The sequence below is a fragment of the Erpetoichthys calabaricus genome, chromosome 2 (genome assembly GCF_900747795.2).
Source record: "Erpetoichthys calabaricus chromosome 2, fErpCal1.3, whole genome shotgun sequence".
NCBI lineage: Eukaryota > Metazoa > Chordata > Cladistia > Polypteriformes > Polypteridae > Erpetoichthys > Erpetoichthys calabaricus.
Genome location: NC_041395.2, coordinates 209,168,253 through 209,195,645, shown reverse-complemented (window position 1 = coordinate 209,195,645; position 27,393 = coordinate 209,168,253). Strand labels below are relative to the sequence as shown.

The 27,393-nt window shown below is 39.4% G+C and overlaps 1 protein-coding gene across 3 annotated transcripts in view; it reads right to left on the bottom strand.

Moving 5' to 3' along the window:
• The window catches only part of LOC114646758 (pyruvate kinase PKM-like), a 79,210-nt gene that overhangs the window by 45,432 nt on the left and 6,385 nt on the right, over window positions 1–27,393 (bottom strand). Inside the window, exon 1 of one of the 3 annotated variants that reach the window (XM_051923077.1) lies at window positions 8,222–8,243. The exons of 1 other annotated variant lie outside the window; for it this stretch is intronic. Coding sequence is in view for 1 of the 2 variants with exons in the window: in XM_028795089.2 (XP_028650922.1) it covers window positions 1,348–1,354 (7 nt within the window). In the remaining variant the exon portion in view is untranslated. Of the gene's footprint in view, window positions 1–1,347; window positions 1,506–8,221; window positions 8,244–27,393 lie in introns of those variants that run through there. One more of the 3 variants, XM_028795089.2, reaches the window with a different exon arrangement.

Below are 27,393 nucleotides of genomic sequence, written 5' to 3'. Positions count from 1 at the left end.
GGCTGAAGGAATCAAAAGGAAAAAAAGGCAATGGACAAGTAGACAATTTGCAATGACATAAAAAAATCCCCTCTTCTAATTTCTGAACATAATTCTTCATTACAGGGCCAAAAAGAACAGGCTATATTGACAGCATCTGGGCATACATCAAGAACCCACCACCTTGGTAAGATGCCATTTCAGGAAACACCCACACTTACCAATACAGAGCCAATTTAAAGTCACTAATTAACCTAAGGTAGACACTTCTGATTTATGGCAGGGGACCTGAATGCCTAGAGAGACTAAGCAAACAGGATACACCTACAACTGGCAGCTGAACTTGGGTTCATGAAGTGGTGATGCAGAAGAATTAACTACTGTGCTACCTTGCATTATCCAAACAAACATAAGACTAAGTGTAAGAAGAATGTAAATATATCCGACATAATAGAGCTGCCCCCATTGTATACCAACCAGAACTCCATTTTACATGTGGTCAACCTTCACACAGCTGCACTACTAGAAGTTCTAAGAAAATGGAAAAATGTAGGTCACTCTTTCATGGTTCACAAATGATTTTACTGAACGTTGAAGATTGTTAAACTCTATAAATCTGCACCATAAAACATTTGGTGTGACAAAAACCTGGAGTCCTTTTCCATTTATCCATCCATATAACCATTTTCTAAATGTACTTTTTCCAAACTAGGGAAACATCATAAAAAGTTAATAAAACATGACAATGAGAGCTGGTAAAAATCTAAGAAATATGAAAGGAATTTTTCCAGCCTATGATCAGCAAGTATTAGTATTGTCATAAAGGCTCAGCAGAGAAGAAAAATCTATGCATATATGCATACATACTGTGCATTCTCAAACCTACTTAATCCAAGTCAGGGTTCAGGGTAAAAAGCAGTAAATCAGGACTGTCCATCAAAAGGCCCATTTATGCACACTTGCCAGTTTAGAGTCACCAAAAAAAAAACCAAAAAAAAAAAACCTATAATCTAACACTGGGATCAATTAAGAACCCAAAATGAGATATCCAGGATGCTGCATCTATGATGCAACAAGACTGTGCCACCAAAAACAAAAGAAACAAATGAATTTGTCACAGATGCTACTTTGTGCCATTGCTATAATATGCAAACCAACATTCTCATGATGATCAGGAAATGTATTCACTAGTTTGACAACTTCACTTTAGTAATACAAATTTAAAGGCAAATAAAGTAATCAAATCCACTCCCCACACAAACAAATGGTTTTATCTAATACATGAGATTTATTCTCTGCCACAATCCATCATTTAAAATTTAAATATAACTGGAAACCATAGTTCCTCAAACTGTGTGGAAGACTAACCTCCCATTGTGCTTTGGAAGTCCTTCTGAAGCTTCAAAAATGAAATCAGTCATGAAGGGTAGCTTTTTTCACTTCTCTTTTCTCTCTCACTTTTCTGCTCGCACTACTGTCTGCCTCCAGCCCATCCACTTGGGATATGCAGAGGTTAACAACCTGGCAGATTATCTGCTAAGCCTTGTTAATAATTACAGCCCTCTCCCATCACCAGTCGAGGACCTTCATTTCTATTAATAACTTTGCAAACTTGACTTAGCAAGCAACCTACCCATAGCAGACGGTTTAGAAACTTTATTATTTAATCACACAAATGAAGGAGAGTCTCAAATGGATGAATTATGAAACTATGCGCAGTGTTTATAGGGAATAAACACTGCATAAGATTTTTAGTTTGGGCTGAGTGATGTGCCACAGAAAACACTGTCTTTACATTTGGAGGGAAATCTGTTAGCAGAGTAGGAGGTCAATGTAAAAGATCCGAGACAGTTGCACAGTTTCTCTGTTAAAAGGGTAAATATTCCCTTTTACAATTATAATATCACGCACACACATTCAAATTATGCTACACCACCTTATTAGGTACATCTTGCTAGTATTGAGTTGGATCCCCTTTTGCCTTCAGAACTGCCATAATTTTTCGTGAAATAGATTCAACAAGGTGCCAGAAACATTCCTAAGGGATTTTGGTCCATATTGACATGATAGCACGCAGATGCTACAGGTTTGTCGGCTGCACATCAATAATGTGAATCTCCCATTCTACTATGTCCAAAAGGTGCTCTATTGGATTGAGATCTGATGACTGTGGAGGTCATTTGAGTATAATGAACTCAGTTATGTTGTAGAACCAGTTTGCGAGGATCTGAGTTCTGTGACATGCCATGTGATTCTGCTGGAAGTCGCCATCAGAAGATGGGTGCACTGCAGTCATAAAGAGATGGAAATGGTCACAACAATACTCAGGTAGGCTGTAGCATTTAATTGATGCTCAACAGGTACTAAAGGGCCCAAAGTGTGCCAAGAAAATATCTCCCACACTATTACACCACCAACCTGAACTGTTGATACAAAGCAGGATGGATCCATGCTTTCATGTTGTTGATGCCAAATTCTGAATCTACCATCCAAATGTTGCAGCAGAAATAAAAATAGAGACTCATCTGACTAGGCAACATTTTTTCCAATCTTCTCTTGTCCTATTTTGGCGACCCTGTGTGAATTATAGGCTCAGTTGCCTGTTGTCAGCTAACAGGAGTGGCACCCTGTATGGTCACTTGCTGCTGTAGCCCTTCAGCTTCAAGGTTCAATGTGTTGTGCATTCAGAGATGCTCTTCTGTATACGTCGATTGTAATGACTCATTAATTTCAGTTACTGTTGCCTTTCTATCAGGTTGAACCAGTCCGGCCATTCTCCTCGGACCTTAAGACATTTTTGCCCAGATAACTGCCGCTCACTGGATATTTTTCCTTTTTTTGGACCATTCTCTGTGAACCCTAGAGATGGTTGTGCATGAAAATCCTAGCAGTTTCTGAAATACTCAGATCAGCCCTGTCTGGTACATTCAGCCATGCCATGTTCAAAGTCACTTAAATCACCTTTCTTCCCCATTCGGATACTCTGTTTGAACTTCAGCAGGTCATCTTGACAATGTCTACATGCAATAATACATTGAGTTGCTGCCACATGATCGAACAGGTGAACCTAATAAAGTGGCTGGCATAATAATAAATCAGAGGCATGTCCTGTATGCATCCTGTCTTGGGTTGGTTCATACATTGCTCTCAAAGCTGTTGATGTGGGTTTTAACCAGTTTCCAAATATAAAGTACAGTATTCACACCTATTTTACATATTGCTCTTATACAACAACCTGTCCCTCAACACAGACTAAGGAGCTCATCTTCGATTTCTGAAGATATGTGATGAGGATTATGCTTCAGTCTTCATCAATGGGGACAGGGTGAAGCGTATATCAAGCTTCAAGTTCCAGGTGTTATATATATCTCCAGGGACCCTTCATGGACCTCTGACACCATGGCACCATAGAAGGCGGCACAACAATGGTTGTCCAACCCCCCCCAAGCCCAAAAATGCTGAAAAAAGCTGGCCTTTCTCAACAGGTGTTGCTGACCTACTAACATTGCACCACAGAGAATGCTTTAACCCATTTATTTGTGTGTGGTATCTCTGCTGCTGAAGCTGATTGGAAAGCTCTATAGTAGGTTGTGCTGAGAGTGCAGAGGATTGTCAGGGTGCAGCTTCCAGCCCTGGAGGACATTTATAGCACACACTGCCTCAGGAAAGCCACTAGCATCTATATGGATCCCACTCACCCATGCTACAATCTATCCGAACTTCTCCCAACTGGTAAACGCTACAGAGAGTCTTTCATACATGAACCTAGAGGCTCAGAGAGTTTCGTCCCAAGAGCTATAAATGTGCTCAATCAGTGCATCAAGTGCCCCTGGTAGAACCATTTATGATTATAATTCTCACTGTAAACTGGTGGCTCCGAGGCTAGGGATCTGCGCCGGGAATCAGAAGGTTGCCAGTTCAAATCCTGTAAATGCCAGAAGTGACCAAGTCCCTTAGCCTGCAATTGCTTCGCCCAGGGTATGACATGAACCTGCATCCAGCCCTGCAAGCAGGTCCCCCAGCTTGCAAGGATTGGAACTCCAGCCACTTTTTTTTTTTTTTTAAAACAAACACACACCACACCTCACACTGTTCCTGTGTGGTGCTGAGGTGGCACCTGTTGCACGACTGCACTCGGGTCCCAACTCATGGTTTATCATGTGGTGGGTGTGGCAACACGTTGTAATCCGCACATGCTCTCAACCAAACTTGCACTACAACTATAAAATTCCATAATCTGAACCACTTTATGAACCATTTGTGTATGTATATTGTACATTTTTATTGTTATATTTTTATCGTTTTATAGGATTATTATTTAATGGAGGAGTTTCACATTGAATCTCATTGTACTATGTACATTGACAAAAAAGGAATTCAATTCAATTAACATTGTTGTTTTTAAGCTAGTTCTGTGTAACTGTGGCTTTTTGCTTGGTGTTGCTGTCTTACTGAAAACCAAATCCTCTCCCTAAATGAAAGTTACTTGCAGACTGCATCATGCTTTCCTCCTCAATTTCCCTGTATTTTGCAGTATTCAGCAGCTGTATTTACCTTCCACCCTCACAAACCTTCCGGAATCTGCTGCAGAGAAGCATTTCTACAGCATGATGCTATCACCACCATACTTCACGATGGGGATGGTATGTTTTTGATCATGTGTAGTATTTGGATAACAAATAACATGGTGTTTTTTCTAATAGCCTAAATGCTCAATTTTGATCTTATTAGACCAAAGAACCTTCTTCTGGCTCTCTTCAGAGTCCCCCATATGGCAAATGGCAGACTTTGTGAGAATTACTTTTTTTTTTTTTTTTTTTAACAGTGGTTTTGTTTTTCCACTCTCCATAAAGCTGTGACTAGTAAAAGTCTTTTGGTGGGCTCCCTCACTAATCTTTTTGCACAATAACTGCCTTTTTGTGAATGGTCTGATCTATACAGATTTACAGCTGTGCCATATACTTTCCATTTCTCATTGTTTAAATTTGTCTAATTGTATCCATTTTAATCACCTTTTCACGAGTTGCTTGTAGTGTTCTTTTGTCTTCATTGGTAGGTTAGGCCACAATACTGACACCCCACAAGTTAGACCTTCCACATACCGATGCACTTCTATTACAATCAATTCAAACCCCTTTAGTATGCAAAAGCGATCTACATTTAAACTAATTCTGTGACTTTTAAAAACCAATTTGCTGAACCAGTGATTTAGATATGTCATAAAAGGGGTGAAATGCAGGTGAATATTTTGTTTATGTTTCTAATTAATGTAGACCACTTTTCACAGATTTATTCTCACTTTGGCATTAAAAAGAGAGTTTTTTCTGTTGATTAGTGTAAAAATAAATAATTTAAAAACTATAAATAAAAATCCACTGTGACTGAATTTTGTATAACAGAAAATGTGAAAAATTCAAAGTAGGTGAATACTTTTAACAGTCACTGTGTACATACATACGCTATTTTATATATATTTATATATCTATACTAATTAATAAAAGGCAAAGCTCTCACTGACTCACTGACTGACTGACTGACTCATCACTAATTCTCCAACTTCCCGTGTAGGTGGAAGGCTGAAATTTGGCAGGCTCATTCCTTACAGCTTACTTACAAAAGTTAGGCAGGTTTCATTTCGAAATTCTACGCGTAATGGTCATAACTGGAACCTGTTTTTTGTCCATATACTCTAATGGAGGAGGCGGAGTCACGTATCGCGTCATCACGCCTCCTACGTAATCACGTGAACTAAAAACAAGGAAGAGATTTACAGCACGAGTCAAACGCGGGAACGAAGGTAAATGACATTGTTGAGTGTCTTTTAATACTGTGTAAGCATACATATTAACACATGTGCAATTAAACGTGTGCATTTACGGGGTGATTTCTCAGGCTTAAAAGCTCGCCTTTTATTAAAAAGGTAAATGCAAACTGTTTTCATTCTGAAGGGCACAAACCACGTTAGATTTCAGACGTTAAACGCGCAAAAATGTCGGTACACCAGATAAATAAGCGCAACATATTATCAGTTGTATTGTATGCTTACAATACATATAGAAATGTGTTAATCGTTAACTAATATTATGGGATGGTGTTTTTTCGACTCGCGCCTTGATTTAAACGATTGCATTTCTTGGTGGGTTTGCGTAGCTTATTGTCAATATCTGTACAGCTCTTTTTAAGACTTAATTTAAAAAGGTTTTCTTTTCTTCTTAATTAAAATTTAAAAGCAATACTTCACCGCTGCAAAGCCCCTCTAGCGCTGACGTCCGAGGTTCGATTACCGTAAGCGAGTGCAGTGAGTGTGTACGCCTGATGAGCCAAGAATAAGGGGGAAAGACGTGTCGCGTACTCTTTGCATTATTTGACAGTAAACAATTTTCAACCATGCTATGATCTGCTTCTCACAACTGAAGGCACCGTGGCTGATGTTACCTCACTTGCTGGCCAACCATAAGCGTTACCGTGGTAGGTAACCAGCCACTCACTTCACTCCCTTACGGGAATCGAACCTCGGACGTCAGCGCTACAGGCGAAGCCCCTAAAATTGCGCCACGGCGTGTGGTTCGTTTATTTGACAACATGTAGATCGGGGTAATTACATTCACAGCATTCGTAGTCTGATTCACAATCTGATTGTATGGGTGGTTACCTACCAGGTAACGCTTATAGTTGGCCAGCAAGTCAGCTCGAAGTGATCACTCGAGTGAAGGCAGCTTCACAAAAAAACAGATCCTTAACAAACTGTTATTAGTATATTTTCCCTCAATTTAAAAAGGTTCTCTTTTCTTCTTAATAAAAATTTAAAAGCAGTACTTCGCCGGTGCGAAGCGCGTGGATTTGACCGACTGACACATACAGACATATTCATGAGTGCAGGTATTTCGGAAAGAAAGCACCGTGTAAACCTAAAGTTTAAATTAAGTTCATAGACCTACAAAAGGTTGCCATTGATTTGAGCAAGATTGCTTTTCTCCTGTACAACTATACGTTGCATTCTCAAGAGTGTGCTTGCACGGCTTCGGATATATATATATATATATATATATAAATATAAATATATTATATAGATAGATAGGTATGTATGTCTATATATATATATAATTATATATAATATGTAAGCTTATAAGTACTGCCTTACTTCTCTTTAAGAAAGGAAGATGTAATGATACTTGATTTAAACGATTCCATGTCTTGCTGGGTTTGCTTAGCTTATTGTCAATATCTTTACACCTTTTTTTAAGACTTATTGACTGAAACGGGCTTTCATGAAAAAAGTTAGGGCTTTGCTACAGGATACACCCTCCACAAATTAAGCAAGTAAAAATAAAATATATATTTCTGTTTTATTTAAACCTTTTAAGTTCGTATGCATAGCCCCATTTGGCTGTTTTAGTTTTTTTTTTTTCTTTCTTCAGTAATATTTAATCTCCTTAAAGAAAAAGAACATATGCATTTTACTTTTTTTGTATCTCTTTAGTAATATTTTAGTGTAAAAGGATAACCAGTATTTAAACCTTTTATGTTACTTTATAAATTTATTTTACACAATGTTGAAAAATTAATAAGAAAGCTACATATTTTGGCAGTTGCTGCTTTAATTTTCAATGAAATGAAAAAAGCTCTCCAAGAGAAAACCCAATGAAGAAGAAACAGTTTGCACTATCTAAAAAGGAGAAACCCTCATTTATAAAGGTTTGCTGCAGATGACTTAACTGAAAATAAATGAATAGTTCCTATATGTATAATACATATTTATCTATTTTACTTATGCCTTTATTCCAGCAACTTGCAACATCTGAGGTACAATTTGTTACATTACTTTTGTTTTTTGCAGCACAGGCAGGTGAAGTGACTTCCTCAGGGTCACACAGTGGTGTCAGTACCAGGATTTGAACTGACAAGCTCCAGGTTTACTGAAATATTACTGAAGAAAGAAAAAAAACGAAAACGGGCAAATAGGACTATGCATACAAATGTCCATCCATCCATTATCCAACCCGCTATATCCTAAATACAGGAGCCAATAAGTAGATATGTATATATACAGTACAGTATTTTAAATTCCCCATTTAAAATAATGGAAATGAGATTAATCCGTTCCAGCCCTCCCAAAAAGTCCCCAAAATATCATAAATAATGGAAAAAAACATGTTTTTAAATAAGAAACAAACATCAAAATACTGTATTAGTAAATATAGTTAAATAAAAGATAAACCAACTTAAGAAAATGTAACCTTACCTTGGCGGCAGACGATTGCAGTTAACGGAGAGCGGCTGAGGAAGGAAGGAGGGAGGGAGGATTAGAGGACTGGCTGCATTTTCGGCACCTTCACATCAAAAAAAACTAAAACTGCACTTTAACTGTACGTACGTACGTACATGAATTGTAAAAAAATAAACTTTCTTAACTTTAAACTTAGCCTAACACTTAACATTACGTACGTATGATTTTTTTTTTATGCTAATCATCTGTTTTTGCCTTTTTGGCTGCACTTTCGGCACCTTCACTTATAGCAGTTTCAGTTTTAGTATAAAGATACCTATACAACGACGTTTGCTTTTGCCTGCTTTTAAAAGCTTACGAAAGTGAGCCAAGCAGGTGTCATCATAATTTGCTGCAGAACGACTAGTTGCAACTTTTTCTGGATGTTTCTTTTCAATGAAACTTGTAACCTTCTCCCACATTCCCAGCACTTCTTTAATTTCACTTGTCGAAATTTCCTCTGTCTCGACCTCCTCCTCACTACCGCTGATCTCTTGCAGAGCCTCCGTACGTTGCATGTCCTGCAGCTCAAGCAACTCCTGTGTTGAGAGTTCCTCCTCATGTTCCTCGACAAGCTCGTTGATATCACCCTCGTCAACCTGCAGACCCATCGACTTGCCGAGGGACACGATTTCATGCACTGGATCTACGTCAGGCACGTTGGTCTCGGTATCAAGACCAAATCCCTCAAAGTCCCTCGCTGCCACCGCATCAGGCCATAACTTCTTCCATGCAGAATTCAGTGTTCTTCTGGTCACTTCTTTCCACGCCAGGTCAATCATGCGTAGGCATTGCACGATGTTGTAATGTTCTTTCCAGAACTCTTGGAGTGTTAGCTCCGTATTTTCTGTCATATCGAAGCATCGTTTGAACAGATGCTTTGTGTAGAGCTTTTTGAAATAAGAAATGACCTGCTGATCCATTGGTTGCAGGATGAAGTTGTGTTGGGTGGGAGGTAGAGGACTTTTATGAATTGATATTCTTCCTGGATGTTGTCTTGGAGACCGGGCGGGTGGGCTGGAGCATTGTCGAGGACGAGTAACGCTTGCAGAGGCAGTTTGTTTTCTTGAAGATACTTCTTCACCGCAGGTCCAAAGCAGAGATTTACCCAGTCGATGAAGAACTGCCGCGTAACCCATGCCTTTGGATTGGCGCGCCACATCACGTGCAGTTTTTCTTTAAGAATCCTGTGAGTCTTAAAGGCTCGAAGATTCTCTGAATGATAGACTAGCAGTGGCTTCACTTTAAAGTCACCGCTAGAATTTGCACACAATGCAAGGGTGAGGCGGTCCTTCATCGGCTTATGTCCTGGCATCTTCGTCTCCTCTGCTGTGATGTACGTCCTACGGGGCATTTTCTTCCAAAAAAGCCCCGTCTCGTCGCAATTAAAAACTTGCTGGGGGATGTAACATTCTGCCTTGATGAGCTGCGCGAAACGTGTGATGAACTTGCCAGCTGCCTTCTGGTCTGCATTTGCTGCCTCGCCATGTCTTACGACAGAGTGAATGCCTGATCGCTTCTTAAATCTGTTGAACCATCCATGACTAGCCTTGAATTCTGGTTCTACTACATCCGTAGATGTGGATGGTTCTTTCTGCTTCAGGTCATTGTAAATGATGCGAGCTTTCTCACTTATGACTGTTTCAGTAAGCATATCTCCTACCAACTCTTTCTCTTTTATCCACAATAACAGCAGGTTTTCCATTTCTTCGTGGATAGCTGACCTTTGCTGTGTAATTACGGTCATGCCTTTTGCTACTTTTACACTCTTTATGGTCTCCTTTTGCTTTAGTATTGTGCATATCGTGGACGTACTGCGGTCGTAAATTTTGGCGAGTTCCATCACACGCACACCTCTCTCATGCTTTTCTATAATTTCCTGCTTCAACTCGACTGACAGCATCCTTTTCTTCTTGCTGCTGTCCTTTCCACTTCCTACCTTCTTTGAAGACATGGTTAATGCCCAATATGTATGAAACATACACAAAAAAGTTCAAGAAACGTGGATGTACTACGATAAGAAGAGCGATACGTCTTTCCAGCGCGCGGTAACACGTGAGAAGGAAGAGATGCTGTGATACCAGAGAATTGTGGGTAAAAGAGGATTCTGGGTACAAGTACTGTACAGTAGTAGTACGTAGGACAGTAAAGGAATGGTTGGGATAAGCCTTTGAAACGGCTCTGGGTAGAAGGGGTAGAGGTTTCCGGGTAAGAAAGGCGAAGCGGAAACTAGCGGTGACATATCGGAGCTCAGCTCGTAAAACGGGCAGGCCTCGTAAACCGGGCAGAAATTTTGCTTGGATCGCGGCTCGTAAACCAAATTACTCGTAAACCGGGGTTCCACTGTATATATGTATGTCTATATATATATCTATATATCTATATATCTATATATATATCTATATATATCTATATATATCTATATATCTATCTATCTATCTATCTATATCTATATCTATATCTATATCTATATATATATATATATATATATATATATATATATATATATATATATATATATATATATATTATACGAGCTGTATATACCCGGCGTTGCCCGGGGCAGAAGTAACCTAATCGGTCAAACACTTACATATATACCAAAGTAAACCTAATCGGTTAAACAGCTTCATATATACAGAAGCGAACCTAATTGGTCAAACAGTTATGAATGTGCAGAATGATTTTACAAACATTATGCGTGTTAACAATCATTAAAAAGAAAAGATTGAGGAACTGTTCTTCTATATGTGATGAAGCCACTAATAAGACAGATTTTTTTCAGGACCCAGCTGTTTCATAACTAAACTACTGCCACCCCAAAGTAATGCCTAATAGTGGTTTTTGGGGTAGCTGTGGAATAAAAAGGGTGTTTTTTAGTCAGTAAGAATCTGACAGTACCCTTCAGTACGGGCTGAAGGGTGCCTATGTAAGGTTTTACATCCTTCCCGTATGGAAAAAAAAACATACTAAACTTTTTTTTCATCATTACAGATAATCTCAGTCAAATCGAAGTACGCATTCTCAATTTATTTTTATCTAATTTTTACTTTTTCACAAAGCCATCCCATGCCAATTTGTATGAAAAAACTTTTGCTAGAGAGTTAGCAAAAGTTTATTCATGCACATATTTTAATACGGATAATCTATCTCTAATCAAGGTTCTCATTTTCATTCTAATTTAAAATAATAATAGATACTCATTTTTTTCTTCTGTTTTAGAAAAACCAATCTATGCCACCTACGTCTTCGTCAAGTCAGCTTCATCCAGCTTCATCACATATAGAAGAAGAGTTCCTCAATCTTTTCTTTTTAATGATTGTTAACACGCATAATCTTTGTAAAATTATTCTGCACATGCATAACTGTTTGACCAATTAGGTTCGCTTCTGTATATATGAAGCTGTTTCATCGATTAGGTTTGCTTTTGTATTTATGGAACTGTTTGACCAATTAGGTTTGCTTATGTATATAGATTAGCTGTTTGTCCGATTAGGTTCGCTTCTGTATATATGAAGCTGTTTATCCGATTAGGTTCGCTTTTTTTATATATGTAACTGTTTGACCGATTAGGTTTACTTTGGTATATATGTAAGTGTTTGACCGATTAGGTTACTTCTGCCCCGGGCAACGCCGGGTATATACAGCTCGTATATATATATAGCAAAATACCCGCGCTTCGCAGCGGAGAAGTAGTGTGTTAAAGAGGTTATGAAAAAAAAAGGAAACATTTTAAAAATAACGTAACATGATTGTCAATGTAATTGTGTTGTCATTGTTATAACTGTTGCTGTCTTTTATATATATATTATATATATATATATATATATATATATATATATATAATATACACACACACAAACATTTATATACATATATATATACATATCTACATATACACATGTACATATATATACACACACATACATAAACACACACATAAGACTTACTGAGTGAAACGGGCTTTCATTGACAATCATGTTACGTTATTTTTAAAATGTTTCCTTTTTTTTTTCATAACCTCTTTAACACACTACTTCTCCGCTGCGAAGCGCGGGTATTTTGCTAGTATATTATATATATATATATATATATATATATACACACATATACACACATACATGCAGTTTTAATAACACAGAAATCAATATAAACATTAACATCATTATCATATGAGAATATGAAGTAATATATAAGAAGCACATTTCATATAAATATAAATTATTAAACAGTAAAATCTTCTTCTGTAATTTGCTACCGTGGCAATTTGTGTGTCTGTCCAGGATTTTAAATGACCTGTAGCTCGCAAACCGTTGCACCTATACACTTGAAATGTGGTACACATATAGTACGTCACGTCTACTATCCGCTTTATGGGTGATGATTGTTTTAGTCTTTTTATCTTTATTTTATTTTATTGTACAATCAAGTCCTATCTGCGCACAGCAGGGCAGCCGTGGGCGGATGCGTATGGTGTATTCACTCGATGTTATCGTGCATTGCGCTGTCAGTGGTATTTTGATAAAAGAATTTGAACAACATATAAGAAGCGTATAAATTATTAAACAGTAAAACATTAACATTTAAGAAGTAAAGTTACATTAAGTACTACTGCTGTGCCTTCGGGTATACCTCATTTTTTGTTTGCCCATTACATGCTTAAATGTATACATTTTTTGGTGCACCTACCCGAGAACACGCGACATATAACCGAGCGTGGGAGAAGCATGGATTTTAAACACGCGTTGAGTTGATGTGCTGGTCTCCCTCGTGAAATAACTGGTTATGTTTGACTAAAATCTACAGCGAGTAAAACGACATTAGCTCCTTTTTTTTTTTTTTACGATCTCTGAGATGTTGCTTTTTTCGGTTCAAGGCTTCATAAGCTCTTTTATGTTGTATGGTGTACTTATCCCAAACCATCATCTTTGAATGTTGCAAGACTTTCGCCTTGTATGTAGATCGGGGTAATTACATTCATTGCATTCCTAGTCTGAATCACAATGTGATTGTATGGGTGGTTACCTGGCACTGTAGGGTTGTCACCCGTCCTTTAAAATACGGAATCGTGCCGCGTTTGAGAATGAAATTGCGCGTCCCGTTTTGAATCAATACTGGAGGGGATTTATCCCGTATTTTTTTTATCATTTTTTTTTTAAAGCAGCGTCTCATGCAAATCATCCCACACGCATTTTATGAAGATGCCTCCTTTCCTACTTTTGATTGGGTAATACTTGATGTCATCGTTAGTTTGATTGGTGTTTTTAACTGTCCAGTGAGTAGGGCATGTCTTTCAACCGTAAGCAGATTTTTTGCAGTGGTATCACTGACCTCGACGACGGCGACGTTATACGTCAAAAATAAATTACGATAAATGACGATTTTAGCGATACTTTATTACGACGGCGGCTACATAGACACGATCAAATAAAAACAAAAAAATCAAATAAAATCATCATTCTACATTTTCAAAACGTCGAAAAAACGACGGAATGAAAAAAAGGCCCACCCGACGACCCACCCATTCCATTTTTATATATATATATGTATATGTGGATGTGTATATATATATATGTATATATGTTTATGTATATATATGGTTACATAACCTCTAACACACTACTTCTCCGCTGTGAAGCGTGGGTAATTTGCTAGTATATAATAAAATCTATCTCATCTCATGCCTGAATGAAAAATGACCTCATATTACTTATAGTTCTTTTTCACAGTTTACTGCAGGAAAATGACTCACAAACACGTTTTGTTTCAACAAGTGTGATGACTGAATTTAGGTGAAGTAAGAAAGCTCTGCTATGAGCACTAGTGCATGATTCTACGTGCATAGGGAAAAAACGTGTATGGGTGCTAAGAGTATAAGACAATGGGTAAGACACTTTAAAGACACAATCAGCATGTCTGCAACTTACCTCTACTGAAAATAATAATGAAACTAATCAGCGAACTCAGAGAATCCATATGACAGTAACACATATAATGGCATGGGGAGTCTAGATCAGGGAGTCATGTGGGCCAACTTTTTATGTATGGCTAATTTGAAGTTCTGCTGAGTGGCGAGTTTCAGACGTCTACAACGGTTACCATAATTCATTGACTTGGTTAGAGATTTTGTAGAAAAGTATATAAAAAGGTATGTAAAGTAATTGATATATAGCAATTTATGATATCTGGTGTTCCAAGGAGACTCCTCAACTCATGAATTCAGCCTGGGTGAACTTGCTGTACATTTCTCACTAAACTTGCTTAAAAGCATTTGTACTCCTGCCTGTTCTTTTTTTGATGTATTTTGTCATTTTCATTGTGCAGTAAGCTCTACTTCAAAGCCTTTTCCAAGGAAAATATCACATTAATTGTAAATAATAAATCTGTACATTGATTTATACCAATATTGGCTTTCACTTGTGAAATCCTCTTGTTAAGATGTGCTCTGTGACATCATTGGTACCAAAAGCCACACTAAACATTTAGCAAAAGCAAAAATATATATGATGCTCAAGAATCAGACACTTAACGGTTCTCAAGCAAATTACTGTAAAAACATATGTGATCTATATTTTGTAAAAAAATTATAAAAACAGTTCAGTAAACAATGCAAAAATACTGAAAATGCAGTACGAATAAAATAAAGGGAAAAATAGTTTGAAACAAAACAAGATTAAACCTTCTTCAGTTAATCTATGTATATGCAGTAATTAAATGAATGGTCTAAATATGGCCTATAATAGAGTATTTATTATTATTAAATTCTGTTCTTTTCAAGGTCATGTGGGCAACTGTAGAGAAAAGTATCAACAGGACAAAAAGGAGGTCACTGGTCCTTGACCTAATCAGGATAGCTGGGGGTGGGGCTCTACAGTATGTTTTAATCAGCGTACCACTCAAATTTTGTTTTATTCAAACACACACTACAATTATCTCCCCTATAAATCCACCCTTAAAACTTTTCTTGATCCATTCAAAACTTAGTGATATCCTGCTAATATGCTATGTAAAATAATTTTATTTCTTGTTCATCTACTGTATGTTCAGGCTTAAGGAAGGAATCAGCCCTGGATTTGATGCCACTCTATTGCAAGGCACTCTCATTCCTAAAACCATACTTGGCCATTCCAGCGTTGCAGGAAAGCCTACTACACATTTCTTTGGACTGTAGCAGCACATGTTTGGAAGAAATCCAAATGGACGCAGGGATTCCGCAAAAATGACTAAGCCAGGAGATGAACCCAAGCCTCTAGACATCAACACTGAAGAACAAATATAAAACAATAACTGCATAAAGATTCACCCCCTTTAAAAAGATGCTCCTAAGTCATCACTGGTGCAGCTGGCTGGTTTTATAAGTTACATAGTTAATTTATCTGTAGTCAAGTTGATTTGATGAATTGATTTTAGTATAAATTCACCTCTATGTCAGTATTGTAGTCTAGCCTACACAATGAAGACAAAAAAAAAAAAAAAAAAAAAAAAAAAAAACCACTCCAAAACTCCTCTGTGAAAAGGTGATTGAAAAGCACAAATCAGTAGCTTGATACAAGAAAGAATCCAAGTCACTGAATATCCTTTGGAGTCCAGTTAAATCAGTCATCAAGAAAAGGAAAGAATATGGCACAGCTGTAAATCTGCCTAGAACAAGTGATCCATATAAACTCAATGATTGTGTAAAATGAAGATTAGTTAAGGACGACACCAAGAGACCTATGATAACTCTGAAGGAGTTACAATCTACATTGGCGAGTGTGTATACAACAACTGTTGCTTTTTTGCTTGACCCATTGTACCTTTATGTGGCAAAAAAACATCCACACCACACACATGGCATCTTAGTTAGAGTTTGCAGAAGGCACGGAGATCAGCTGTAAGAAGGTTTTATAATCTGAAGAGACCAAAATTGAGCTTTTTGACCATCAGACTAAACATGTTTTGACATAAGAGAAACACTGCACATTATCAAAAACATACTGAAGATTGCCACTGTGAAGCATGGCGGTGGCAGCATCATGCTGGAGGGATGCTTCACTGCAACAGGCCCTGGAAGGCTTGCAAGGGTAGAGGGTAAAATGAATGCAGAAATATACAGGGGAATCCAGGAGGAAAAACTGATAAAGTCTGCAAAAAATCTACACCTTCAGGGAAGATTTACTTTTCAGCAGGACAACAAGCCCAAGCATAAAGCCAAGGATTCATAGGAATAGCTTAAAAAACAACAATGTTTATGTCCTGTGGTGGGTGACTCAGAGTCCAGATATCAATCTAAGTGAGAAATTGTAGATGGATTTGAAAAAAAGTCTTCACACTCATGACCCTCATGTAACTGGACAGAGCTTCAGGAGTTTTGCAAAAAAAAAACAAAAAAAAAAACAATGGGACACAATTGCAGTGTCCAGATATGCAAAACTGACAGACAGACACAGAGAGAGAGAGAGAGAGAGAGAGAGAGAGAGAGAGAGAGACCAGCGTACACTGGCTCAACACTGTCATGGCCGACAAAGGTACACTAACTTAAAACTTACTTGAAGAATGTGAATTATTACACAATCAATTATTTTGTGTTTTATATATCTAATTAATGTAGACGACTTTGCATAAACCTCTTTTCACTTTGACACACTAGAGTCTTTTTGTTGGCCATTGTCAAAAAAAGCCAAATTAAATTCATTGTAATTCAATGTTGTACAATCTTGTCTCCAAAAAAATTGAGGTTCAGTGTAAAATGTAAATAAAAACAATGTGATAATCTGCAAATAATTTACATCCATATTTAATTAAAAAGAGAACCAAGACAACATATCAAATGTTGAAAATGAGAAATTGTTTCATGAAAGATATATGCTAAAGTAAAAATTGATCAAATCCACAATACCTTGCTTTTATACACACACACGGGTTTATTTAAAATTAATTTTAATTATTTAAAACTCATATTTAATCAAAATAAAAACTAAAATTAGTAGGAGTGCAGATGTATTTAAAACTGGAAGCAAGCACATCCTGCACGAACAATGTCATTGGTTGCAAGCTAGAAGTTATTACCGAAATAGCTTGAAAAAAAGTTACTTGGTGGAAAAATAGTAAGCACAAGCAGAGAACAGAATAAATTACTACAGTGGGTGCAAGAAAAGAGAAAAGGGAGAAAACAAATGGCAGGAAGCAAACATAGCAGTTAAAGGGCTGTTTGAAAGATCAGTTGTAAAAACCTGAATAAATAAATAAATAAATAAATAAAAATAAATAAATAAAATAAAAAGGCCATAGGTGGTGATCTCAAATTTGAGTGGGACACCTAAAGGTACCAACATCATTAGGAACAACTGCACAGGCCAGTTAGGCAGCTACTTCATCACTTCAGGGTACTCCCTGCTGTTACTACACCGCACAAGAATCATTTATTGACATCAAATACCCTTAAAGCCCACCCGAGGACACAGCTCACTTCCCGAGATGGCCCTGACTGCGCCGCATGTAATATTCCCCAACCCCAACCCTCATCTTTAACACATGTCCAGATCAACTCAGCTAGCTACTCTTAATAATAAGGTTCTTCTTCAAGGTCCTACCATTTTGATGTGCTCTTCATTCTCCCATGGGGAATGAGCCTAGCAACCTTTGTACATGAAGCATTCTGAGTGCTCATACTTGTGATTTTATTCTTTGTCACTACCCTGAGCCGAGGACTGTACTGTAATTTCTAATGGGAAAGTAGACTGTCTTGAAAATTGAAAGCTTCACTACCAAGGTCTAGTAAACATTTGTCAAACTGCAGACACTGCACAAATTCTTTGGTCAGCCTCACTGTCGCTTCTACACTCACTCATGAATGAGGCCTAGAGGCATTTGTACTTCTCCACTTGTGATTGCTGCTCACCCTTTAAAAGCAGGGAGCAAACAAATCTTTCCTGGGAGATGGCCACATTGTCAGATCTGGATAAGTTAATTCTCTTCCCAGTCACAACCTACTCATCAGTAAATCCCTCCAGTGTGTTCCAGAAATCAGAGTCTCATGAGAACAGCATAATCTGTAAACAGCACAAGTGCAACTCTTAGTTCCTCAATCGGAACATTCTGCAAGTCTCGACTATGCTTTGATATCTTGTCTAGGAATATCATGAAGGTAAGATGTTTAGGTGCACACTTGGCGAGGTCCAAAGCCCATGTTGAACTTGAATGACTTAATGGCAAATATGCAAACATCTCTCATGCTACAAATAAAAACAGAAAATGGAATGGCACTGGAGTGCTCTACTCTTGTAGCACATTCCACAGATCGCCATAGGGTTCAAGTCCAGATGTACACAGGATTGGCATCTCCCTTAACCCATACAAAATCTGTGCAGAGACAAAATGGTGGTACATTGTTCCATGGCCATGCTTTTCCTGGATTGGAGGTTCAGCTATTAAATGGTGTCTCCATTTCTGTATCAACTCCAGTTCTGTAGATTTTGATCCTGATAGGGTTACACATTACAAATTGATCTCCATGGAAAGGACAGATAAAGAACAATGCATAAATGAGTCTTTTGATAGATCCAGTTACGTCAAAGAGAATTTCATCAGAAACAGTCATAAAGGGACTTGCCATTAGAGCCGGTGGTCAAGGGCTACATCCATCCATTATCCAACCCGTTATATCCTAACTACAGGGTCATGGGGGTCTGCTGGAGCCAATCCCAGCCAACACAGGGCACAAGGCAGGAAACAAACCCCAGGCTTGGTGCCAGCCCACCGCAGGGCACGCACACACACACACCAAGCACACACTAGGGACAATTTAGAATCGCCAATGCACCTAACCTGCATGTCTTTGGACTGTGGGAGGAAACCGGAGTATCCGGAGGAAACCCACGCAGACACGGGGAGAACATGCAAACTCCATGCAGGGAGGACCCGGGAAGTGAACCCAGGTCTCCTTACTGCGAGGAAGCAGCACTACCACTGCGCCACTGTACCGCAAGGGCTACATGGGTAGGTAGTAAAAGTTAAATTACCCACACATAATTTTAATTATTATTGTTCATTAAAACAAGTAACAATAGAATTTATTCATAAGGCAATGGTTAGAGAAGATGGATATACAGGTATGTCCTGCATGTATGTACAGATGTAGAACAATAAATGAACACCTTTCTCTTATAAATAGACCACAGGCTTAAAAATTCTATTTTGCCCATTCAAATCTCATCCGAAGAATTACCCAAGGAAACATTCATCTGGGGTTTTAAATTCTTTTTTAGAATATCTTGTCTGTTAGCTGGTTAAATGGATGCAATTTTATGTAGTTTACAAGCCTGTATTATCAGATGCATTAAGTGGCCAAACTTCAAAGTTTCCCAGTGAGAGGGTGAGTGTAGTTTGATACTATTGTGTAACTTAATGCCATCAGCGGAAAGGCTACTAGAAGGGAGCTTCAACTCTCACTGGTGCTATGGTCCATCACTAGGATTCCTCTTGGTGTGAATGGGTGCTCAAGTCCTTGTTTGGGGCGAATCCTAGGCAATAGGCAGTCTGGTAAGGACAGAAGGAGCTGATGCAGACAGAGCAGGGAGATAGTTAATTTCTAATCCAGTGTGTTAACTCTGATAATTTTGCAATTGGGTTTCTGGTTGCACACAGATCCACATTTTTGATTGATAGCTAATGCATAAGTTTGTCCATCAAGGCTACTAAACATAAATAAATCATGGTCACTCTCTTTGCTAAACATCGATGCCTAAAAGACTGGGATACATCTGCAAGAGTCTGAAACCATAGTGAAATTTTTACAAGTTATGTCAAAGAAAAGGAGGAGAATGGCAGTGACAGACATTTCTGTTATCCATGCAGGTAACTACATTCTTTTGCACAAAGAGCAGGAAACCAAGGTTTGGCATCTTGGTGATGGTTTTTTTTAATGCTGCATTGTTCTGAAAACAGTAGCCAAGATCAGGAGAAGCACTCTGAGATTCCATAAAGGTTTCCATAGCAGCACATCTATTCTCTTCTACCTGCTTTGCCTTTCAAGGTCAAGCATCACAGTGACTGATGCCATCCCATGAACATTTCTAGTCACAAAAACATTCTATTTCAAATATATATGGAGTCCCTCCCTCTGTCTGTCACTAAGAAGCCGACTCTGACTATGCCCTATACAGAACATTTGGCTGCTTCATTATAACTACCAGTCAAAAGTTTTAGAACACCTCACTTTTTTATGCATGCAGTTTAATGTCTAGTTCTGACATAGTCTGGAGGTACGTTTTGGGTAATCGTCTTGCTGTAGGATGAACCCCTGGCCTAGTAAACGCAGACCATAAGGTACTGTGTGGTGCTGCAAAATGTTGCATTAACCCTTGTGATTCAGAATGCCAGAATGTCACCAACTCCGTCTCCAACAAAAAGAACCCCCAGACAAATCCTCCTCCATGTTTGACAGTTGGTGTTACACACCGAGGAACCATTCTTTCACCAACTTGACGGTGTACAAACACCTTGCATGATGAACTGAAGATTTCAAATTTTGATTTATTGGTCCATAAGACTTTCTTCCACTCTGCAGTAGTCCACAGCCGGTATTTCATGGCCCAGGCAAGCATTGATATTTTATTTTGTCCTTTAAGGAATGGCTTTCTTACTGCCACTTGCCCCGTCAAACCTGCATCACAAAGTCTCCTCCTCACAGTAGAAACTGAGACTTGCTTTATTCAAATCACTGTTAAGCTGTGCTTGAAGCCGTTATGTTGAGTTGCCTATCATGCAAACTGGAGACCCTGAGAAACTTGTCTTTGGATTGTGTAGGACACTATACTCGTGGATAGTGCTGGGAGGAATACCGGTTCACACCGAAAACCGTTTTTTATTTTTGTTATGATATGGATTTTTCTTCTACTGCAATACCGGTTTAAATAGCCTAAACAACGTTCGGAATATGGCACAGCGGGAAACTGTTTAAGGGGGGGACTTTTTTCACTGCTACACTAAACACGCATGCAACGGAGTACATGCGTTAGTGGAGGTATTGAGTGGTGAAATTTGACAGAACATTCCGAAGCTGAAGCTGTAGCAGACAATAAAGTTGAACATGACGACACAGAAGAACTTTTGCCGAAAAAAGGAGCCGCGTCTGTTGTCTGGAGATTTTGGTTTTAAAAGGTCGGATGTGGACCAAACAACTATTTACTGCAAATGCTGTCGAGCTAAAGTTGTTGCCGGTGGCGGTAACACGAGCAATTTGCTGCACCACCATAGCCGCAAAGATGCTTTGGAGTACCATGAATGTATGGAACTAAGATTGGCACCCTCCACATCCTCAGGTAAAACTGAAAAAGCTAGAGGACACTGTAGGACTGCATTCAACAAAAAAAGCAAGCGGTTGATCAAGATTACCAACACCATTACAATCTATATAGCTAACGTGTCAGTGGACAGAGATTGTTGACATTAACAGGAAGTGTAGTTGGTTTACAAAAAATATTTACTCTTTATTCCTTTTCTAAGACATGTTCAGTGCAATACAACTTTTGACAAGCACCTCTGAATATTTTACTAAGTCTAAATGCCTCTTTGGATGGTTGAAAATATGTTGTCGAAATTATAGTTTAAGTTGTTTGCAAAATTTGTTCAATAAAATGGTTCTCAATTTTGACTGCAACTGTCATGCAATGTGATTCCTTCTCTTCATTAGTGCCAGCCCCTTGAAAACTATCACTTTATGGGGCCATGCAAACCTGTATTAATACTTGTGTGCACATTAAAAAATTTTTGTACAATGTACAATTCTCACGACAGTGAAATAGGTTATTTTTAGCTAGTCTACTGCAGTAATTGCAGTGGAAAATGTGGTTAACATCCACTCATGCATGGAAAAAAAAAATACCGTCCAATACCGTGAAACCGGTATAATTTTGAAAAATACCGTGATATAGAATTTTGGTCATACCACCCAACCCTACTCGTGCACACTGATTCTCCCCCCCCCCCCCAATTTCTCTACACTACTAAAAGGTAATAATGTTCAGTCTCATTTAATTTATTAATTGCCATTGTCACTGTAATTTTCAGCTTTCTACAGTGTAATATTGTCCAAGTAGTACTTCAAATGGTGTAGTAGCACATACTGTTCCAACACTGCTTTAAGACAGAGGGTTTTTAACTAATCAACAGAGGTTAGGACACCTATACAAATTGTTTGCTTCAATTTGCAGGGCTTAACATATGTTAATTGCTGCAGAACATCTGTAGGTTGTAACCAATTAGTTGTTCCTGAGGAAGGCCCATTTGTAATATTCTGAAATTTCAGTTTTTGCTATCCTAAAACTTTAAATTTACACCTCTGGCAGTTTGTTGCTTACCATTTCAACATTTTAGGACATTCATAGGGTTGTCGCTAATTACATTTAAAGACAAACTGGAAAGAATGAGGTGTTCTAAAACTTTTGACTAGTACTGTACAAAGCATGGGGGGTGGGGTGCAAAATCCTGATACTGTGCCCTACCCTGCTGCCCAGGCCTCTCCTTACAAGTGCAAGTACTGACAGTCTCTTACACTGTTTAGCTATATTACAAATAAAGAAAGGGATCTTCTATTACAATCTATATATATATATATATATATATATATATATATATATATATATATATATATATATATATAATTCACTAAGCAGCCGACAGGGCACGCAAGACAAACACGGGATACGCATGACAGAGCCCCGCCCACCAACAATTCGAGCAAGAGCGAAAGCATTTGCCAAGAATGTTTTCATTAATCAAGAACGAAAATCGGAGTTTCGAAGACGATCACAATCCATCGTAGTTCCGACCATAAACGATGCCGACTGGCGAGCCGGCAGTGTTATCCCCATGACCCGCCGGGCAGCCAACCGGATAACCAAAGTCTTTGGGTTCCGGGGGGAGTATGGTTGCAAAGATGAAACTTAAATTGACGGAAGGGCACCACCAGGTGTGGAGCCTTTCACTTAATTTGACTCAACACAGGAAACCTCACCTGGCCAGGACACGGAGAGGATTGACAGATTGATAGTTCTTTCTTGATTCTGTGGGTGGCCGTTCTTAGTTGGTGGAGCGATTTGTCTGGTTAATTCCGATAACGAACGAGACTCCCTCCTGCTAAATAGTTACGCGGCAAAAGAGCAGTCGGCGTCCAACTTCTTAGAGGGACAAGTGGCTTTCAGCCACGTGAGATTGAGCAATAACAGGTCTGTGATGCCCTTAGATGTCCGGTGCTGTACGCGCGCTACACTGAATGGATCAGCGTGTGTCTACCCGACGGCGAAAGGCATGGCTAAGCCGTTGAACCCCATTCGTGATGGAGACCGGGGCTTGCAATTGTTCCCCACGAACGAGGAATTCCCAGTAAGTGTGGGTTATACGCTCGCACTGATTAAGTCCCTGCCCTTTGTACACACCCCACATCGGTACTACCATGGTCGGGTGACTTGGTGGATTATATATAGAAAAGCAGCCGGAACCGCAAAGAACAATGGTAAGTCAACGTAACTCACAGGTGCATGTGGACTGTACACAGACGAAAGCGACTCAGGTGAGGAGTTGGGGGCGAGCACATGAGCAGGCAGTGCGTACTGAACGATGACTAAGAAATCAGCAGACTAGAATGGCGGGGGGGCTGGGGCGGAATGGGCGTCCTTCCCCTCTCCGCGCCTGAGCGCCGTCCAGCCCCGTCCCTCGCTCTGGGAGGTGGAGGCGCAATGGCGGTCCTCCAGTTTTGAGTCACGGACAATTGTATGTTGCCCTCTCCAGAGTTCCATCTTTTCATTCACCTACAGTCATATCCTCAGACCCACCCCTTTTGGACAACTGTGTCTTTCAGGAAGTGTTCACACATCAATACATAATTATGCGGCGTATGCTATGCCGCGGGTTGGCTAGTATACTTTAAAATATATTGGTCAAAAATGTTTTGGACACCATCACTGGTTATAAGAATATTGTATGGGAATGTGAAATCACTAGCCTTTACTAGAGTTATCTGCTATTATAGAAACTGAGCATTTTTGGCCACTGAAAATGTTTCAGGCACAGTTTGATACATCCGTTGTAATTACAATGGATTCTGGGTGATTATAGAAACTTGAGATGTCAACACTGAAAACAAAGCAATTAGTCTAGAGTATTACATCAATAAGTAGTACCTTGTTGCTTGTCATTATGACTCTTAAACCAGGAATAGCGAATTATTTTGCAAAAATACAAACAATAAAAAACAGTAATGATAGCAGAAGACAGTAGTTTTCTAGCAACTGTGGTTTCCCTTCCATATCCCCATAGATGTACACGTTAAGTACATTGAAAATAGCCCCATGCGAGTGTAAAGCTAATATCACGTTTCAGGATTTCTAATTGGACAGGATTTCAAACTCGATAAATGCAGTTGTTGATCTTTCCCCGGAGCGTGTCAATTTACAGGACTAGAAACGGGGGGGGGGGGGGGGGGGGGGGGGGGGGTGTCATATCACTTGACAGTGCGACGACTTCCTTGCACAGTTTCAAACTTCCAAAGAATCTCGTACTCATCCCTTTCTCTCACAGCCAATAATGTGTTACCTGACAGAGCAAGTTATCATGCAAAGGATTTATGGGGTATGGTCATTTTAGCCACAATCTCCGCTCTCTTTCTTTTCTTTTCTCCATTCTATCATGGTACTCAAAACACCTGACATGCAAGGTCCAAAGCACCTGTGTTCCTTATTCCTCATTGCTGCGTTATATGCAATATACTTCCAGCCGAGTGCGAACTGGTTGTCAGCTCTCATGCACACAGCCCATCCCTTCGACTGCAAATAAAACGAATATAAAGCCAATGCTGCAAAGGACTGGGTCATAGTGGCAACAGTCTTAGCAGTGAGGCCTATATGTCCCTTTCCCCAGCCACACTTGCCAACTCATGCTCTGGGATTACAAGGTATTCCCAGGCCATCTGGGAGATATAATCCTCCCGGCGAGCCCTGGGTCTTCCCCCGAGGTTGTGGGTTCATATCCTGCTACTGATGCCGTGTGACCATGAGCAAGTCACTTGACCTGCCTGTGCTCCAACCAAATGGAAAACCAAATGAAATGTAACCAATTGTATCATAAATGTTAAAAATCACTTTGGATAAAAGGCATCAGCCAAATAAGTAAATGTAAATGTCTATGGGAGACCCTGGCTGCTCTGCAGAGAATGCTAATGTCAGATGCTTATACCCACAATCTAGTCCTTTTGGTCATTACCCAAAATTCATGACCATAGGTGAGGTTAGGAACATAGATCGATTGGTAAACCGTGAAATGTGGTCATATGCCTTCTCAAATTTCACAAATCTCAGGTAGACTGATTGGGTATACTCCCACACCCCTCCAGGATCCTCAGAGTAAAAAGCTGGTCAACTGTTCCACAGCCTGGACAGAATCCACATCGCTCCTCCTGGATTGGAGGTTCCACAACCAGGTGGAGTCTCCTTTCCAATACCTTGGTAGCCATTATGGATGCAATGAGAAGGCAAGCACAATAATGACACCTTTCATTGGCTAACTAAGAAGAATACAATATGCAAGTTTACTAGGCAGCTCAGGCCCCTTCTTCAGGCAAGATGCAAACCTGGGGTAAACCTTCCCAAAGAAGCAAGTGTGATCCTCCTCAGAGGGGATTTCTGATTGGTTCAGGAGCCTTACACCACTAGACAACTTTCTTAGTTTGAGTCATCATTTCTCCATCACTGCTGAGAACAGACTGGGTGAAGCCCTTCTGATATACCTCATGGTTTGCCAGAACCTCTTTGAACCCAATCAATAGTTACTTTCCATGATCTCTCCAAACTCCTCACACATTTGGGTTTTTGCTGTCAAGGCCTCGGCCCTTTTGGTCTGTTGGTACCCCTCTACAGCTTTGGGAGTCTCCTATGCTAAAAATACATGGAAGCCTCCTTCTTCAGCCTGATGGCATCCCTCACCTCTGGAGTTCACCATTGGTTCCGTTGATTGCCATGTCGGGAGATTTTAAGTGTTTAATAATTTATTGATTTTGGCACAACCTATTTCATGTGTGTGCTGCATACTGGCACAGGCTGAATGTGTGGCACCAGCTTAACAGGGCGATTACCATCTTGGTGGCATGCTAATCAACAGGTACTGGCTGCAGCATGGTGGGAATAAAAGGGGATCGGGTTAGTACTAGGTGATTTTTTTTTTTTTTTTTTGCTGGTGAGAAGGGCAAGGAAGTGAGAATGACAGCATCAACCGTGCTGATGGCTGTAAGAAAGAACAGGGCGAAGACAACATGAATAGATCTGTGTGATGATAGTGCCAATGTCTGCCAAGTAGAGTGTGCAAGGATGAGAGGGCCCACCAGAGCTGAAGGAGGGAGGCAAAAGCGTAATGGCATTTATTAGAAGATCAAGATGCTCTGGGAGTTATGGCTACTGTTGAGTGGTGGCTTGGATCTGCTGAAGGATCAGAATGTGGCAAGCTGCATCATGGAAGGAGCTAGTTGCAACGGCATTTAATAGATGGGTAACATGCCATGGGAGCTGCTGGAGACCACTAGTTGGATCCACTTGTTGGACTGGGAATGCAACAGGCTGCGACCTTGATGTCTCCCATAGTCTAGACAAGAAAAAGAAAGAACAAAGGAGAGATGAAAATTGAGGAAGTAAGGAGAAGAAAAGCAGAAAAGGACAGAATCAGGTTAGTAGCCAGTGGAGTGAAAAGGTGTTGAAGTGGTCAGGGGAAATCCCTTGATGGTACAGAGTAAGAAGCACACCGGGGGTGGACTGGAGGATCCCACAGATACCAAGGCTTAGGAAGACTGACTCAGGTCAAGGAGGGACTCCTAGGGATCCCACAGACATCAAGATATAGGGAAGACTAAGTTGGGCTCAGGCGAAGGCTTGGAGCAACTATGAACGGGATGGGAGTCAAGGAGGACTGCTTTTGCCAGGTTCTCACCCCCACGGAGCATGACTTGCAGATAAAGAGAGAAACACTGGGAAGAGAGTAAGGACAATTCTGACTCTGGTTTTATCTTTGATTTTAATGGATTATTTATTGACTTTATTAATTTGGATTATTAACTTCCTCAGAGTTACTGGATTTTATTGGATTATTTATTTATTTTAAAAGAGCTTTCACTGCACTATTTATTA